Source organism: Oncorhynchus gorbuscha, linkage group LG18, assembly GCF_021184085.1.
Source record: "Oncorhynchus gorbuscha isolate QuinsamMale2020 ecotype Even-year linkage group LG18, OgorEven_v1.0, whole genome shotgun sequence".
Taxonomy (NCBI): domain Eukaryota; kingdom Metazoa; phylum Chordata; class Actinopteri; order Salmoniformes; family Salmonidae; genus Oncorhynchus; species Oncorhynchus gorbuscha.
This window is the reverse complement of record NC_060190.1, coordinates 59,646,005-59,665,226: the sequence shown is the minus strand read 5'-3', so window position 1 is coordinate 59,665,226 and position 19,222 is coordinate 59,646,005. Positions and strand designations below refer to the sequence as shown.

Sequence of the window (19,222 nt, the reverse complement as noted above, 5' to 3'; positions counted from 1 at the left end):
TTAGTCCCCTCCTGTACTCCCTGTTCACCCACGACTGCATGGCCAGGCATGACTCCAACACCATCATTAAGTTTGCTAACGACACAACAGTGGTAGGCCTGATCACCGACAACGACGAGACAGCCTATAGGGAGGAGGTCAGACACCTGGCCGGTGGTGCCAGAATAACAACATAACCAAGACTAAGGACATGATTGTGGACTACAGGAAGAGGAGGCCCGAGCACGCCCCCATTGTCATCGACGGGGCTGTAGTGGAACAGGTTGAGGGCTTCAAGTTCCTTGGTGTCCACATCAACAACAAACTAGAATGGTCCAAACACAACAAGACAGTCGTGAAGAGGGCATGACAAATCCTATTCCCCCTCAGGAAACTAAAAAGATTTGGCATGAGTCCTGAGATCCTCAAAAGGTTCTACAGCTGCAACATCAAGAGCATCCTGACTGGTTTCATCACTGCCTGGTACGGCAATTGCTCGGCCTCTGACCGCAAAGCATTACAGAGGGTAGTGCGTAAGGCCCAGTACATCACTGGAGGCGGTGTCAGAGGAAGGCCCTAAAAATGATCAAAGACTCCAGCCATAGACTGTTCTCTACTACAGCATGGCAAGCAGGTACCAGAGTGCCAAGTCTAGGACAAAAACGCTCCCGCACAATGGCTAACCCGGCTATCTGCATTGTGTCCCACCCACCACCCATATCTACATTAACCATATCTACATGTACATGTACTCCCTCAATCAGTCTGACTAACCGGTGTCTATATGTAGCCTCGCTACTTTTATTGTCTCACTACTGTATATAGCCTGTCTTTTTACTGTTTTAATACCTTTTTTTGCACAATTGATTAGAGCCTGTAAGTAAGTATTTCACTGTAAGGTCTACACCTGCTGTATTCGGCACACGTGACAAATCAACTTTGATTTGATTTGTAAACAATGACTATCAAAGCCAGGTGATGTCTGAAGCAGCAGTTGCTCAATGCGTTGTATTTAAACACTACATTCTAAGAGTTTGTTTCATTAAATTAAGCACTTTAAATGTCATAGTATATCCTTGTGTGTAACAATGTAACACTGTTTATTTTAATTTAGACAAAGATTTTTCGTTGTTTGGATATCTGGGTATTCGATTATACAGGGCCCTTCCCTACTTGGTAAACACTCTCCTTTAGCAGAGACACCGTAATGAGTAGTACATCAAATCAAATAAAAGAACATGCACCGAATACAACAGGTATAGTAGACCTTACAGTGAAATGCTTACTACAAGCCCTTAACCAACAATGCAGTTTTAAGAAAAATACCTATAAAATAAGAGATAAAGTAAGAAAATTATTAATAATTAAAGCAGCAGTAAAATAACCATAGCAAGGCTATATACGGGTACAGAGTAAATGTGCAGGGGCACCGGTTAGTCGAGGTAATTAAGGTAATAAATACATGTTGGTAGAGTTGTTAAAATTACTTATGCATAGATAATAACGGAGAGTAGTAGCAGCGTAAAAGGGTGAGGGGGGGGCAATGCAAGTAGTCTGGGTAGCCATTTGATTAGATGTTTATTAGTCTTATGGCTTGGGGGTAGAAGCTGCTTAGAAGCCTCTTGGACCTATACTTGGCGCTCCGGTACAGCTTGCCGTGCGGTAGCAGAGAGAACAGTCTATAACTAGGGTGGCTGGAGTCTTTGACAATTTTAGGGTCTTCCTCTAAAAAAAAAACGCAAAAAAAACCCATACACAATAGCACAATTGGTTACGGAATCGTAAAACAGAAGCCATCTCCTTCGGCGCCGTCTATTTAGAAGCTATACGATATATCATAGCTATCACTTTAAAGTTGTTTGGACATTTATTTCTATGCAAACATGATAATAAATATGCATACATAGGCCTAGTCATGAATGGACAAATGTATGCCCCGTGCATGAATTCATGTCATAATGCATATCCTCAAATATTCATGGGTGTCACAGATACTCCAATGACAGAGTCCTGTCCTTACTGTCTACTGTACAATCCTATATACAGTGGGGCAAAAAAGTATTTAGTCAGCCAACAATTGTGCAAGTTCTCCCACTTAAAAAGATGAGAGAGGCCTGTAATTTTCATCATAGGTACACTTCAACTATGACAGACAAAATTAGGAAAATAAATTGAGAAAATCACATTGTAGGATTTTTAATTTAATTTATTTGCAAATTATGGTGGAAAATCAGTATTTTGTCAATAACAAAAGTTTATCGCAATACTTTGTTAATAGCCCTTTGTTGGCAATGACAGAGGTCAAACGTTTCCTGTAAGTATTCACAAGGTTTTCACACACTGTTGCTGGTATTTTGGATCATTGTCATGCTGAAAGACCCAGCCACGTTTCATCTTCAATGCCCTTGCTGATAGAAGGAGGTTTTCACTCAAAATCTCACGAAACATGGCCCCATTCATTCTTTCCTTTACACGGATCAGTCGTCCTGGTCCCTTTGCAGAAAAACAGCCCCAAAGCATGATGTTTCCACCCCCATGCTTCACAGTAGGTATGGTGTTCTTTGGATGCAACTCAGCATTCTTTGTCCTCCAAACACGACGAGTTGAGTTTTTACCAAAAAGTTATATTTTGGTTTCATTTGACCATATGACATTCTCCCAATCGTCTTCTGGATCATCCAAATGCTCTCTAGCAAACTTCAGACGGGCCTGGACATTTTGACTCCACGGGGTGAGATCTTGCGTGGAGCCCCAGATCGAGGGAGATTATCAGTGGTCTTGTATGTCTTCCATTTCCTAATAATTGCTCCCACAGTTGATTTCTTCAAACCAAGCTGCTTACCTATTGCAGATTCAGTCTTCCCAGCCTGGTGCAGGTCTACAATTTTGTTTTTGGTGTCCTTTGACAGCTCTTTGGTCTTGGCCATAGTGGAGTTTGGAGTGTGACTGTTTGAGGTTGTGGACCGGCGTCTTTTATACGGATAACAAGTTCAAACAGGTGCCATTAATACAGGTAACGAGTGGAGGACAGAGGAGCCTCTTAAAGAATAAGTTAAAGGTCTGTGAGAGCCAGAAATCTTGCTTGTTTGTAGGTGACCAAATACTTATTTTCACCATAATTTGCAAATAAATTCAATTATTTAAAAAACAAATCTAATTTTGTCTGTCATAGTTGAAGTGTACCTATGATGAAAATTACAGGCCTCTCATCTTTTTAAGTCAAAGAACTTTCACAATTGGTGGCTGACTAAATACTTTTTGCCCCACTGTATATGCAATTCTATCCATTGGTGCTGAACCAGTGATCCAGCAGACCTGTCATTGTGTCTCTGTCTCTGAGCCTGAGATTCTCTGGCTTCCTGTCTAAGAGGAAGCCCAGCTGGGGAAATCACTGAATCAGCTGCTGATTGGCTCACTGATGGAGACCATTTGGAAGCCAGCATTGCTGGAGGAAATTGAATTACCCTCACAATCTGTTGGCTTCTTTTTTTTATCTCCACAACAGCTTATGTAACGAAGAGATGGAGAGATGATGCAGTTTGGTATTGATATTTTGAGGGTATTTTATTAGGATCCCCATTAGCTGTTGCAAAAGCTGCAGCTACTCTTCCTGGGGTCCACACAGAACAGTTTGTTTATGTGTGTGTGTGCACACATGTTCATTTTCATTGCAAATACATAATATTTTGTTGATTCACAGTGACACTGTTTTTACTCATTTTCTATCTGCTTTGTGGCCAGACAGAGAAACATTACCGCCTGTGATGCTGCGGCAGCATGGGTATTTTGGTAGGACATTGTAAAAGAACTCTGGTGCATGGACGTGATTATTTTGGGAGTTCTGTTTATCGCTGTGGCCCCCTGAAGAGCCCTATTATCTGTGTTATGAAGTATTTTAAACAGAGCACAGGCTAGGTTCCACCACTGTGCACACAACAGCCTCCATATTCTGGTGACTGACAGCATAGGAGATGGAGAGAGAGAACAAGAACAGACATGGGAAGAGAAAAACAGACAGAGAGAGTGAGAAAGAGAACAAGTGAGAAATAGAGAGCGAGAGAGAGAGAGATAAGACCATCCCTCTCCAGCTTCAACAGTCTAGGAGTTTATTCCACAATAACAATGGATTCTGTTTCAGTGATCACTCAGTACATAACCCATCATCAGAGAGGTTTAGAATGGCTTGCTCCGAGATCACTCAGTACATAACCCATCATCAGAGAGGTTTAGAATGGCTTGCTCAGAGATCACTCAGTACATAACCCATCATCAGAGAGGTTTAGAATGGCTTGCTCCAGTACATAACCCATCATCAGAGAGAATCACTCAGTACATAACCCATCATCAGAGAGGTTTAGAATGGCTTGCTCAGAGATCACTCATTACATAACCCATCATCAGAAAGGTTTAGAATGGCTTGCTCAGAGATCACTCAGTACATAACCCATCATCAGAGAGGTTTAGAATGGCTTGCTCCGAGATCACTCAGTACATAACCCATCATCAGAGAGGTTTAGAATGGCTTGCTCAGAGATCACTCATTACATAACCCATCATCAGAGAGTTTAGAATGGCTTGCTCAGAGATCACTCATTACATAACCCATCATCAGAGAGGTTTAGAATGGCTTGCTCCGAGATCACTCATTACATAACCCATCATCAGAAAGGTTTAGAATGGCTTGCTCAGAGATCACTCATTACATAACCCATCATCAGAGATGTTTAGAATGGCTTGCTCAGAGATCACTCATTACATAACCCATCATCAGAGATGTTTAGAATGGCTTGCTCAGAGATCACTCATTACATAACCCATCATCAGAGATGTTTAGAATGGCTTGCTCCGAGATCACTCAGTACATAACCCATCATCAAAAAGGTTTAGAATGGCTTGCTCCGAGATCACTCATTACATAACCCATCATCAGAGAGGTTTAGAATGGCTTGCTCAGAGATCACTCATTACATAACCCATCATCAGAGAGGTTTAGAATGGCTTGCTCCGAGATCACTCATTACATAACCCATCATCAGAAAGGTTTAGAATGGCTTGCTCAGAGATCACTCATTACATAACCCATCATCAGAGATGTTTAGAATGGCTTGCTCAGAGATCACTCATTACATAACCCATCATCAGAGATGTTTAGAATGGCTTGCTCAGAGATCACTCATTACATAACCCATCATCAGAGATGTTTAGAATGGCTTGCTCAGAGATCACTCATTACATAACCCATCATCAGAGATGTTTAGAATGGCTTGCTCAGAGATCACTCATTACATAACCCATCATCAGAGATGTTTAGAATGGCTAGATTACATGTCTTGTGATAAGTACATATTGTAAACAGATACATATCTGCACATCAACAACCACACATCAATACATTTAGACCTTTTGTTTCCTATGTGGTCCTTCTGTAGCTCAGTTGGTAGAGCATGGCGCTTGTAACGCCAGGGTAGTGGGTTCGATTCCCGGGACCACCCATACGTAGAATGTATGCACACATGACTGTAAGTCGCTTTGGATAAAAGCCTCTGCTAAATGGCATATAATAATATTATTATTATTATTATTATTATAAAAAGTCTTCACTGTACTTGATAGCCCTGATTTGCTCCTCTAGGGCCTTATTACCATATTAGAACGCATGTACATGTTTTACCCCATTGTGCTTCTATTCAGTCACTTTAGTACAATAATTAAACATACAGCACTCTACAATAATGCTTCTATTTTCCGTATTAATCAGACAACTCATTACGCAGTAATGAGCTGACACTTTTGTTGCTCTTCTTGTTTGGGCGGAAGTTGGGAGCATGGGGACTGAATACACACATGCACACAAACACACGCACGGACGCACACTCTCCTATAGTCCCACTCCAATTATGGCAGCATCTCACCCGGGAAGGAGACCACTTACCCAGCATTCACTTTATGAATAATTGATTGTTTGTAAATACACTTTTGGTCTCTGATTAATTGTTTTGTAGACATATTCATTTGCTAAATTAGATTAGATTTTTAAATGCATTATTTATTAGCTGAACACTCTCTGGCAATTAGGCAACACTAGGTTTTGAAGGGTTATTGTCAAACCCAGATTTGTTATGCATGATTCAGATTCAGAAAACTTTAATGTCCTCAATGACGAGAGTTCATTTTGCAGCAATCACAATGCATACAGACAAAAAATGCAAAATAAAAATGTCAGGATAAGGCTACATGTACTGTACATGCTAAAGTGCAATTAGTCCAACATTTTTTTAAATTGTAGTTCTGCATTCGGAATAAAGAAAAGTAAAAAAAATAGATGACGAAATGAGGACACATACGCAATCTCTCTCCCTCTCTCTCTCTCTCTCTCTCACACACACACACACACACACACACACACACACACACACACACACACACACACACACACACACACACACACACACACACACACACACACACACACACACACACACACACACACACACACACACACACACACACACACACACACACACACACACACACACACACACACACACACACACTCTCTCTCTCACACGCACATGCACATGCACACACACACACACAAGCACAGACACAGGGCGTCAGGTGGTAGCTTCCATCTGATGTATGGTGTGTGGAGACTAACACTGAAGCTGCTGTATGGTGTGTGGAGACTTACACTGAAGCAGACTACCTGTAAATTTTTCTGCCAGTGAGATGTCAATCAAGCTTTCACATAAGCTACAGCAGAGCAGAGTTCCTCACTCTTTAGTGAGAACTGAATGGTGCTTGCATCCTCAGTACACATGTAATATTAATGTTGGGGACATTCACTCTGCCCAAGTCTCTGGGCAGCCATCAACCTCTCTGACTAACCACACACAGACAGGAAATCACACATCAAATGTGGATGTAATGCTGGGCTTTCAGAGGCACAAAGATGTGTTTCTCTAATTGATGGAGGAAATTAATAGCTCTGACCTTTTTCCCTGGAGTTGTAATGAGAGGAAGTATGCATCATCCCTTCCTGTGTCTTATTTTGTCCCAGCAGCACATCTCTCTGTAATGCCTCTAGTAGGTAATGCATTGTGACCACAGCTCAATGCAATACAGTGATTCATCAATATCCTACTTTATTGTGAGACTAGTATTTTCATTCCATATGTTATACATTCTATCAATTGTACATTGATTACAATTCCTGGGACTCGGGAGCATAGGTTAGTCAGCGTCAAACCGTCAGTGCATATAGATTATAAAGGTGGGGGATGTGTGAGACAGGGGATGTTACGGTGAGTTAGGGGAGTTACGGTGAGTGCTAAGCTGTGTCCAGACATCACAACTTGGCGGTAGGAGACCAAACACAGGAACAGGACACATGATGTTGAGGGGACAGTACTATTGGCTGCCTGTCTGAAGCCCTTATGAAGCCCTGTGGTAAATGTTAATGCTCAATATATTAACTTCCAAATCACACACTGTTAAAGGATCTATCATGTTCCAGTCTAGAACCTGTTAATAGGCTGTGGAAGAGGGCCCGGCCCCTCAGTGGGAGGCTTGAATATAAGACAGGCAGCCCTGGCTCACTATGGGAGACTGGGAGCAGGACAGTCAGCTTGAGTCTTCTCAAGGGGACGGCTGCAAGGCCTACAGAGGAGAGAGAGCAGCGCTAGGCTGCCACGGGTATGCCAAATATGAGGCTGCCTGCCAATTTGTGGGGATACTGGCAAGTGCAGTGCAGGCTGAATCCTTAACAGAGGGAGATGAATTATTGAAAAGGTGCTAGGAGTTATGTAGGGGGTGGAAAGAGATGCCTTTGCAAGCGCTAGAAGAGAGAGGCGGGACACATTACAAAATGTTTAGGGCCTAGAAATCGACAGTTTATAGTTTGTTTGGATGTTTCTTGTTTGTTTTGGTTCTAAAAATACTCTTTACTTGGTTGTACAAAATACACAAGTTTCTATACACACGTTTCACAAGTTGCTCATCCCCCCCCCCCCAAAAAAACTGAGCTTGTCTTTCCTACTAGCACTGCCTTTGCTGATAATTTCATTATTGTGGAAAAATGTACTTGTACTTACTACGACTGTGAAATGTGGTTGTCCCACCTATCTGTCTTAAGATGAATGCATTAATTGTAAGTGGCTCTGGATAAGCGTGTCTGCTAATGACTCAAATGTTGCTAGGATGCTAATCTTGTTAATGCATTTCATAATTTGATGCTAACTCTGCACCATGCGTAAGTCAATAGATGCTCTGAAAATAATTGTATTCATAAACAGCCTAACAAACAAAGCATAGAGAGACACAGTATAGTACATTATTGGCCATGTTTTCCCCTCAGCATGGCAACCTTCTCTCTCTTTGGGGCACATTTAGATTCTGCATTCATGCCAGTCACAGTTACTAGTGTTCTACAATTGTGCTACAAAGTGTTTTGCTGTGATTAAACAGCAATTTGAGGGTCACATTGGTGAGCAGGGGTGGACTGGCAGGGGGTGTTGTCGCCAGCGCTCCAGACTTCCTGTGACGCAGAAATGAGGTCAATGAATGCAAAACAGCATTCATGGAAATTGTCCCTCGTCAAATCTGTGTGCAGCTTCTCCGTTCGAGGGCATCAGAGGGGCAGAAGGCATAAAGAGAAACTGTCTAGAACACAAACACCTGGCTGCTTCTCTCCTCATCCAGCTGGATCTTTGTCTTTATTTTTGCCTAAATAAAGACCTAAAGATGTAAATAAATGTAGCGTGTCGTGAAATTCACTGCGTTTTATTGTGAGACCGATATCACATTATAGACATCACAATAACTGGGGTCTATTCCAGTTGATGGTTCTAAGTGCAATGTAAAGAAAAAGGAGTGTAAGGAAAACTGTTCCAGTAGAATTGCAGTGTGTGCAGTACACAACATACCATAATGTATGCACATTGCGCTCTTTATTTGAAGTGAGCTCCATGTTTATTTGAAGTGAGCTCCAATAGCTCCATGTTCTTATGTCACCCAAACTTCAAGAGCGTGTGCTTTATTTGAAGAGAATGACAGTGTGTGGATGTCTTTTTCTTTCCTCATGATAGAAGTGATAGATGACTGCTCAGCAACTCACTAAGCAGGATGTGTATTTGTTGGTTCTGGTTTCCATTCTGTGTGATCTGTGATTTGTCTGTTGTTTCTGTTTCCTTAACCACTCTCTGTTGTTCAACAATGACACAAGTTTGTATGGCAGCTTGATAGCTAGCATGCTGTGTTCTAATTGTTGTATTCTCTCTCTCTCTCTCTCTTCATCTCTCTCTTCTCTCTCCCTGACAGACACCAGCCTATCGAGTGAACGTGGTAAGTACTGCAGAGGCATGTTTCCCTGATTTAGATTTGGCTGATTTGACTGCGCCAGATTGGAGATGTTTTTGTGGATGTGCAAAGAGCTGTTTTTAGGTGTTTGTCTCAGGGGGAGTTTGATGCCGTGAGCACAGAACATCATGTGCATCAGTAGGAAGCCAATTTCCTCTTCATCACATTTCATGTTACAACAGTTTTGAAAAGGGAAAATAAATTACCGAATGTAATTACCAAAACAGCAGTGCTGGACCGATGTGGCCGATCAGAATTTGAATTTGGCATATTTTCCTTGCATGTACAGGCAGTGCTTGACTTGGGATGAAAGAGGTGCAGGAGCTGTCTTTTTTCAAGACGGTCCATTTGACTATGTTCACAGAAATTCACAAATAACATTAAGCTATAGAAGATCTCTGATTATTGACTATTAAGGGTTCATACACATTTTGACAGATGGAATTTCATGGCTTTTCCATGACTTCTAACCAAATTTCAATGACCAATAATTGGTGGCGTCTCTATGTAGCCTACGTGAAGAAGTTACATAAATGTGGTATTGACACTAGAATGCTGTTGGTCTCTGATCCCATTTAGGCCTGCTATCTCCTGCCGTTGTGCCATTAATCAAGGCACTTAACCCCCCACAAAGTAGAATAACTGCACTGTTAGGCTACTGTATAAAACAAGTGGTCAACCACCTGGAGAGCTACTGGGTGTGCAGGCTTTTAATCCAGCCCTGAAACACACCGAGTCTGCTTATCAAGGTTCTGTTGAGCAGCTGACGTTTAGACTGCAATGTGGTGTTAGAGTGGAGCGTGAAAAAAAAGCCTGCACACCCAGTAGACTCTAAAACATGTTGGGTTGTTTGCTTGACCCAACTGCTGGTTTGCAGGCAGTAGGTTACTTAGTCGGGTTGTTTTCTTTTAAAACTGCTGGGCTATTGATGCTGGATGCTGGGTTATTGAGGTATGATCCAGCGGATCAGAAGACTAGAATCATAGTTTAGTAGGTGTCATTCATGTTCATCTGTTCTGTTGCATAGTTATCATATTTTAAGGTCGAACAATATCGCTTCAATATCACAGACAGATTTTTATGAGTTCGCTAAAAGTCTATGTAAATCCCATTGTTGGGATACAATAAGGTGGTACAGTATAGCTTATTAGCCAATGAAATGGTATACCTTATTTTCAATAAATAAGCGTAATATTATAGAAGAATGTGTAAGGACAAATATTAGAAAAATTTGAATGTGCAGTATGTAAATGTAACATTTTAAATTTTGTCCGTCCCCTCGCCCTGGGCTCGAACCAGGGACCCTCTGCACACACCGACAACAGGCACCCAAAAAGCATCGTTACCCATCGTGCCACAAAAGCCACAGCCCTTGCAGAGCAAGGGGAACAACTACTTCAGGTCTCAGAGCGAGTGATGTCACCGATTGAAATGCTATTAGCGCACACCACCGTTAAATAGCTAGCCATTTCACATCGGTTACATAAACTTAACATGAACTTAACATCACCTTGCTGAACAGGATGACATTTTCATGACCATAAGAACCCTCATTCGACAACTTGCTCATTCAGGCATGGCACATTCTCAATGTGCGCATTCTCAAACTGGAAGTCTACAGGCACCCACCCATACACCGGATTCACAGACTAGCGGAATCAGGATATAAATGTCAACTCTCCATAGCTAGTAAATACAGATCCCATCTTCATTCCGCTTTGATCAATCTTTTTTTGACTCTGTGTGAGAATCCAGTCCGGTGATAGGCTACTTTGTTTTATAGATCTGCGCAGTTCCCCAAATATTGGATGTGCTGGTATGCCGCTCCGGACCGCTCCAGCCCAAGTCAAGCACTGTGTACAGGATATATTCACTCTGCCCTATTTAGCCAATTGGCCTGCTTTGTCTCTAATGATTTCCTCTTTAAAGCAGCCTGCTGGATCTCCTGCCCAATTTCACTTTGTCTTTATACAGCTAACTATAATGGGCTTCATTTCATCTCCACATGGTCCATAGAAGGACAGAGCAATGAGATGTGCAGCTATGTGATCTCTGAGAGGGGGAGGAAGACAGAGGGAATAGGGCATGATTTCTCTCTTGCCTTTCCGTCACCTATCACCTATCAAATAATTTGAATGATACTGTGTTTCAGAGGGAGAGAGGTATGAAATAAGTAATGAAAGGCAGATGAAAGAGTGAGAGGAGATTAGGCCAAGGTCTCTGTGCCCTTGGCCCTTTGTACACTGCTGCTAGGAGGCAGCCAGGGGAGAGGAAGAGAGAGATCCAGCTTATCACTCTCTATACTGACTAAAGCACATGGCCTACCACACACTGCCGACCGGGTGTGAATGCATGTGAGTGGTACACTTGATTGAATGTGTCAGTGACTATAGGACTTAGGCCTTCAGAGAGACCAAAAAACTATGAAATTAAACAATTTCATTACTTTAGTGAAGCATCCCAGGACAGTAGAAAAATATATTACAAACAGAAATCCAATATGGATGGTGTTAAGAGATAGATGAAAGGGGTTGAATGGAGCTGAAGGGTGGGACTAATAACAGCAAGATAACAAATGTAAAACATACTGTGTATGTAAAATGTATATAGGTTCAGAACTTTTGTTAAAGAGCACAGTTACTAATATATGGCAAATAGAAATCAAACTGGATGGACATCAGAAATAGAGGAAGGCCGGGGCTAAAAACAAACAAAATTGTAAACTAGATTGTGTCCATAAATGTATATAGTATGTTTATTCTGGAAGTAGAAGCCTACGTGTTATTCACAAAATCTTTAGACCACACTATCTACCAAGAGACTTCTCATCTATATTATTCATAGCTGTCTATTTACCACCACCGACCGATGCTGGCACAAAGACTGCACTCAACTCTATAAGGTCATAAGCAAACAAGAAAATGCTAACCCAGAGGTGGCGCTTCTAGTGGCCGGGGACTTTAATGCAGGCAAACAAATCAGTTTTACCAAATTTTTACCAGCATGTTACATGTGCAACCAGAGGGGAAAAAACTCTAGACCAGCTTTACTCCACACACAGAGATGCACACAAAGCTCTCCCCCACCTGCTTACAAGCAAAAACTAAAGCAGGAAGTACAGTGTTGCTCCACGAAAAGTTGTAGTATTATGCTGCGGGACTTAGAGGCAATTTGTGGTTTAGTACGGTACCCTGCGTCACCACTTCTTTGCTCCAGACCAGCTCAAGGGGGGGTTAGAGCACTGATTATGCTTTTGTGTCCTACTGTGTCTCTAACTGACAATGAATGGGCGACATGAACCTAAATAGAAACTGATAATTGTGAACGACTTCAGTATTACTTAGTAAAACTGTTGTTACACTAAGGTTTTTATTATTTTATTAGGATTATTTTGCTCTTACTGAAGTACTGTAGGCCAATCCCAACAGGTCACATTGTACAACGCCTGAGTGGTGCAATGGTCTAACACACTGCATACACTGGTTCCTCCTTTAAAAGTTGCGAGCTTGCACTGCAGGACTTAGGAGTTACAAGCCTATGTGTAACCGGTGTGAAATGGCTAGCTAGTTAGCGGGGTGTGCGCTAATAGCGTTTCAATCGGTGACGTCACATGCTCTGAGACCTTGAAGTAGTTGATACCCCTTGCTCTGCAAAAGCTGCGGCTTTTTTGAAGAGATGGGTAACGTTGCTTCGAAGGTGGCTGTTGTGATGTGTGCACAGGGTCCCTGGTTTGAGCCCAGGTAGGGGCGAGGAGAGGGACAGAAGCTATACTGTTACATATGGACAGAGTAGAATATAATAACTTTATTGTGCCAAGGACTTCCTTTCTGTTGAAAAAAAGATGCTTTCAGAACAATTATTTTTGATTGAAAATAAAAAAAGATTTTGCTCTCGACAAATAGACACAAATGTACCTCCATAACATATAACAATTTGCCTGTGAATAACCACACCTTCATACAAACGTGCTACTGTATGCAGAATTCTTGACGCACAACCGAAGATGCTGCCATATCCTGACAGCACACCCACAAGCGAGCCACTCATGAGCAGAATGATGACGCTTGGAAAAGGGAAAGGAATGAGATGGGAACAACAATTTGTTGCAAATTGGGGAGGAGGGCTAATAGCTGAACAATAGACTTTTCAACCTTCACTAAAGAATAGTCTAATAGCCGAGCTAGGAGTGAAACCCCCTGTATCACAGACCAGATTTGCCCTAACAACCAAAGGGTAGCTTGCTACTCAATGTCATAAAGTAATGACTTTTTAAATAAGTTACCTTACTTGTTATGTTGGCTGACAATTTGTTAGCTACACTGTCCTTACGAACCACATAGCATATCATTACAGTAGTATATACCGCTATTTTAGCTAGCTACCTAACATTAGTAGTTATACATCAAACTTGCCAGTATATTAACTATAGGCTATCTAATTACACAAGGTTTTTTTGACTTAATTATTCTCATCGTTCTTAGCTTAGCTAAATGGTATAGTCGTTGTGCTTTCTCAATGGACATTTGGGTGCTTTCGTAAATTCTCTCTGGCTATCTATAGGCTGGACAATAGAACGAGTCAAAATTCACCCAAGGCTGAAAAACAGCTTTTTATTTTCAAAACCATGTACATTTAATTCAGCTCATGTCATGCTAATTTTGCAATTTGTGACCTGCAGAAATAACTTGGAAGACGACGACCACAAAATGTTAAATCCTCAAATCCTCGGCGATTAAGCCTCACCGCTCTGTCAACAGAGCTTTGTGTTTATTATCGGATGTATTAGGTTATGAAATCCGACTTTTTGGATATAATTTTAAAGATACGTTAGGCCCCACTGAACGATTCAAAACAGTAAGAATCATCTGTCTTGGTTAAATGTATTTTAAAACATAAGGAAGTGAAATGTCATCATCAAAGCGCATTTTCACCCACCCTGGGCAGAGTGGGTGGACACCCTACTCATTGTCAAGTGGCTGGGAACTTTCTCTCTCTGCTTAATTGGCTGTACCAGGAGTCCTAGGTGTAATTGTGTTAAGATAAAATGTTGAGCCGGGCTGGTTTTAGTGCCTTAATCTGTAGTCTCCGGATTTATATGTTTTTTTTCTGTCAGCCGAGCAAATTGTTCAGCCCCATCATCTGCACTGGAAACTGCCTTAACTCTGTCAGGACTGAATGGGGGAGCAAACAACATCTGTAAACACATAGAACATGGAGCCATATATTGCTTAGTGCAAAACAAAACAGCTGAGAGGCTACATTTATTCCCATCTCAGTCCCTTTATGTTCTCTGAATGCTTCATATTCAAATATAAAGGTCATACAGTATTTTCAGATACATCAGACATTCATTAGCCATGTATTTTTATTTGGAGAGGAATGCATGGGAAATTGAGCACTGCAAATATCCTTTCACAGGGCTAATGCAATACATAAACTATCCATTCTCAGATTGGAACAGTATTGCGTTGAGATTAAAGGTGATTTTCCTCTAGGCTCTCTGATTAATTCTGTATCTATCCTTGAGAGCAATGTAAAATAATTTGAATCCACAGAAACTCTCTCTTTCATCAGCTCCTCAACAGAAATATCTAGTGTTGCCTTGAAAGTGCTGCTCTCACTGTAGCTTTGAGTAGATGTTTGGGCAGAAAGAGTAGCTAATGGGCTGAGAAATGTCGTCAAACCTACTGCAACAACAGAAGCTAATGTCTCCAGACCCACTGAACAAGAACACAATGTCCAGGAGCCCAGGCACTGAAGAAAGAAAAGCCCTGGCCCTGCTTTACTTTCATGTGTCAGGAAGACCATTTCTGTCAGCCTTATTGTGGTGCTGCTCTGCTCTCCAAGTGGTCTGCTGAAATTGCCTAATTGCCTGCTGGAGTGGACTAGCTCCAGGGTCCTGCTATGAAATGTAGGTTTGTAGATCTCTAATACAGCTATCAAGTGATCTGACAGTACTATATCTAGCTCTAGAACTCCAGAGCAGACTACAGTGTGGGGGAGGATTCACAGCTCAGTGATATTGAGGTTGATTTACCTGGACCACTCCGCCCAGAGTGCGCCTGGTGCTGTTTTTAACACACTTTATTGTGTAAATGTTCCACATGCACACTTTAATGACGCTCGATAATGTAAGTACATTTTCTTCTCTTTTGGTTTGATCATCTTGCTGTCTGTGGATTTGTGTGGGTTTGCTTTTGGCACTCGCCACCTAAGCAGAAGATATGTTGCTTGATCTTTTGCTCTGGCTTTCTCTGAAATGTGGTGGATTGGTAGGCCTTCTGACCCTCTTCCCCCTCAATGCCAATTAAAAGTGTTTTTCTCAGCTAGATTTAGGGCTCCTAAAGACAGTCACAGAGAGCAATTGAAGTGAAGTCACTCAGGACGTATGGCAGATGGTTCGTCTTGGAATTTGCAAAGAGAAATGCCTATAAAGCAGGAAACAAACAATCTCGATAATGACAGTCTGTTTGTGTGGAAAGCACCTACTTCCAGCCCAATTTAAATTGTAACCCTGTACCCTAACTTTAATTTAAACATACTGTCAAAACTCCAGCCATAGCCTCTTCAGAGGCCTAAGATATGGTGGTGAAAATGCCATACCCATCAGTCACAAAAAAAGTATTGAGACAATAGAAAGCATATTTTAGAGAAAAGCAGCAGCAACAACTTGATCCCATAGCTTAAACTTCAGCTCTCAGTTGTGGGTCCTCACTGAATAGGGACCAGATGTACTATCGGTCCATTTACAAAGACAGGGAGACTCAAAGAGAAGTGAGACAGAGAAGAAAGCCTAATGGCTGCAAGCTTCAACCTCCAAGCGGTCTGGATTTATCAAACAGGACCCAGAGAAGCTTGATCAGTGAATAACCCCCTTTTGGTCATTCAGATGAGAGGGGACAGGAAACCGGGAGGACTAGGGCGTCCTCAGCCATGTGGATTTGGGTCTGTGTTGAAAACATACACACACCAGAAACACAGTGGATATTCTTAATGCTCTATATTCATGTCAATACAAAAGCAATTTCCCCTCATTAGTGGAGTGACTCATCGTAACTCTTCTTAGTTGAGTTTTATAGATCAATATTAGCCCACTATTTTAACCTATAATTAGAGTAGAGTATTTTAGGAGAAAGAGTTCAGTGTGAATCCACTGGGGCACACTGTCCCACATGTCATTTCAACATGGATAATTGGGTAATATTTGGTTGAGGCGTTGATCAATGAGATTACAACGTACAGTATTTTCACCCACTCACCCATTTTAGTTGTCACCCAAATTTCTATCATTGTGCGATCAGTCATTTAAAGCACAGAAAAGTTCAAATCGGAATACAAGATCGTATTTGTATTTATTTATACAACTGATTAATGTGTTATCACTGTGCTTCATCAACAGCAGAACCAAATTACCTGGATTTACATTAAAACTACATGGAGCAAGTGATCAATGCCGCTTGAGATTCTGCACAGATTATTACAGCAATTGTGAAGATCTCCACAGACCTGCGACGACCTATGCATGCTATCTTGAACAGTAACCATGGATGTTTCAATCATATTAATGTTGAATGTTACATTAGTTTGTTTCACAAAAGTCATATTGAGTTATTTTTGGTTGACAACATTTAAATATCAACATTTAAAGGAGATCTATCTGCTTGGATAGTTCCATCTGAGCCACTGGCTTAATCCCATTATTTTTGGGAAGGATGAGTTGGAGATGTGAATCCAACACATCATTTGTTAAAGGGATTCTCTATAACTTTTGGGATTCTCTATAACTTTTTAGCCAGTAGTTCTGAAAGTAGTGCTCACGATCCAAAATTGGTTCCCCAACGTTGTGTACTTCATCACAAATGTGCAGATATGTGCACCACGTCATTGATCGCTACAGTATCTCTCTCTCGCTGTACTGTGTGGGCGTCTTTGCAACTGTCACCCAAATGGCAACAGGTTGAAGCTCATTAACTAGAACTCTAAATGCTAGTGGGCTGGCCCATGTGGGGGGACATATAGGGCAAATTGTACTGCACATTTTCCAGAAAACAGTTGCTTTGAAACTAGGAATTTCATGGGTAATGGGGGTAAATTGATTGATTTGATTTATTAAGATGCCCATTAGCCGACGCCAATGGTGACAGTTAATCTACTGGGATCCTGGGCAAAACGAAAAAGACATTACAGACAAAATACTTTACAATTTACATACAGTACCAGTCAAATGTTTGGACACACTGTCAGGATTTGGCCAGGGTTGTTCCGGTTTTTGGTCACTAGATGCCCCCATTGTGCCTTTTGACCTTTTGTTTTCCCTTGATCCCCATTATTATTTGCACCTGTGCCTCGTTTCCCCTGATTGTATTTAAACCCTTTGTTTTCCTCTGTTCTTTGCTCTGTGTTTGTATGTTAGCACCCAGCCCTAGTACTCTGTGAACGCTTGTAGATCCCGGTGGACTCTCTTGTGGAATTCTGTTTTTTTTGTTATTGTTTGTTTGTTTTTTGAGTATCTTTTGTGCTATTCCTTCCACCTTGTGGATTTACCTTTTTGTCTTGGAGGATTACCTTTGTTCTTGTGGAATTCCTTTTGAGGTTGTGGAGTTACATGTTTTCCTGAAGAACTTCACTTTTTACTTCATTAAATACACCGTCTCAAGTACTGCTGTGTCTGCCTCATCTTCTGGGTTCTGCCGACTATTCGTGGCTCAGTTGGTTAAGTGACTGTTTCTCTCTCCGGAGGCCCGGGTTCCTAACCGGGTCCTGACACACACCTACTCATTCCAGGGTTGTTCTTTATTTGTCTATTTTGTACATTATATAATGATAGTGAAGAGATCAAAACTATGAAATAGCACATAGGGAATCATTTAGTAACTAAAAAAGTGTTAAACAAAACAAAATATATTTTATATGTGAGATTCTTCAAAGTAGCCACCGTTTGCCTTGATGACAGCTTTGCACACTCTTGGCATTATCCCAACCAGCTTCATGAGAGAGTCACCTGGAATGCATTTTAATTAACAGGTGTGGCTTGTTAAAAGTTAATTTGTGGAATTTATTTCCTTCTTAATGCATTTGAGCCAATCAGTTATGTTGTAACAAGGTAACAAGTTGGAGACTTTTTTTCCCTCACCAATTTTAAACATCAACTATCTGGGCAGCTAACTGATCACTGCAGCTGTACATAGTCCATCTGTAAATAGCCCACCCAATATACCTACCTCATCCCCATACTGTTTTTATTTTATTTACTTTTCTGCTCTTTTGCACACCAGTATCTCTACTAGCACATCATCATCTGCTCATTTCTCACTCCAGTGTTAATCTGCTAAATTGTAATTATTCGCTCCTATGGCCTATTTATTGCCTACCTCCTCATGCCTTTTGCACACACTGTATATAGACTTTATTTTCTCTACTGTGTCATTGACTTGTTTGTGTTATTGGCTTGTTTATTGTTTACTCCATGTGTAACCCTGTGTTGTTGTCTGTGTCACACTGCTTTGCTTTATCTTGGCCAGGTCACAGTTGCAAATGAGAACTTGATCTCAACTAGCCTACCTGGTTAAATAAAGGTGAAAGAAAAAAAGATAGCCCTATTTGGTAAAATACCAAGTCCATATTATGGCAAGAACAGTTCAAACAAGCAAAGAGAAATGACAGTCCATCATTACTTTAAGACATGAAGGTCAGTCACTCCGGAAAATTTAAAGAACTGAAAGTTTCATCAAGTGCAGTCGCAAAAACCATCAAGAGCTATGATGAAACTGGCTCTCATGAGGACACAGGAAAGGAAGACCCAGAGTTACCTCTCCTGCAGAGGATAAGTTCATTAGATGTACCAGCCTTAGACATTGCAGCCCAAATAAATGCTTCACAGAGTTCA

The 19,222-nt window shown here is 41.3% G+C and overlaps 1 protein-coding gene across 3 annotated transcripts in view; it reads left to right on the top strand.

Annotated features, from left to right (window-relative positions):
• LOC124003628 (cadherin-4-like) overlaps positions 1-19,222 on the top strand; it is a 330,661-nt gene that overhangs the window by 133,961 nt on the left and 177,478 nt on the right. For all 3 annotated transcript variants that reach the window (XM_046312049.1, XM_046312048.1, XM_046312047.1), the window contains exon 3: positions 9,298-9,321. In XM_046312049.1, the coding sequence (XP_046168005.1) occupies positions 9,298-9,321 (24 nt within the window). The remainder of the gene's footprint in view (positions 1-9,297; positions 9,322-19,222) is intronic.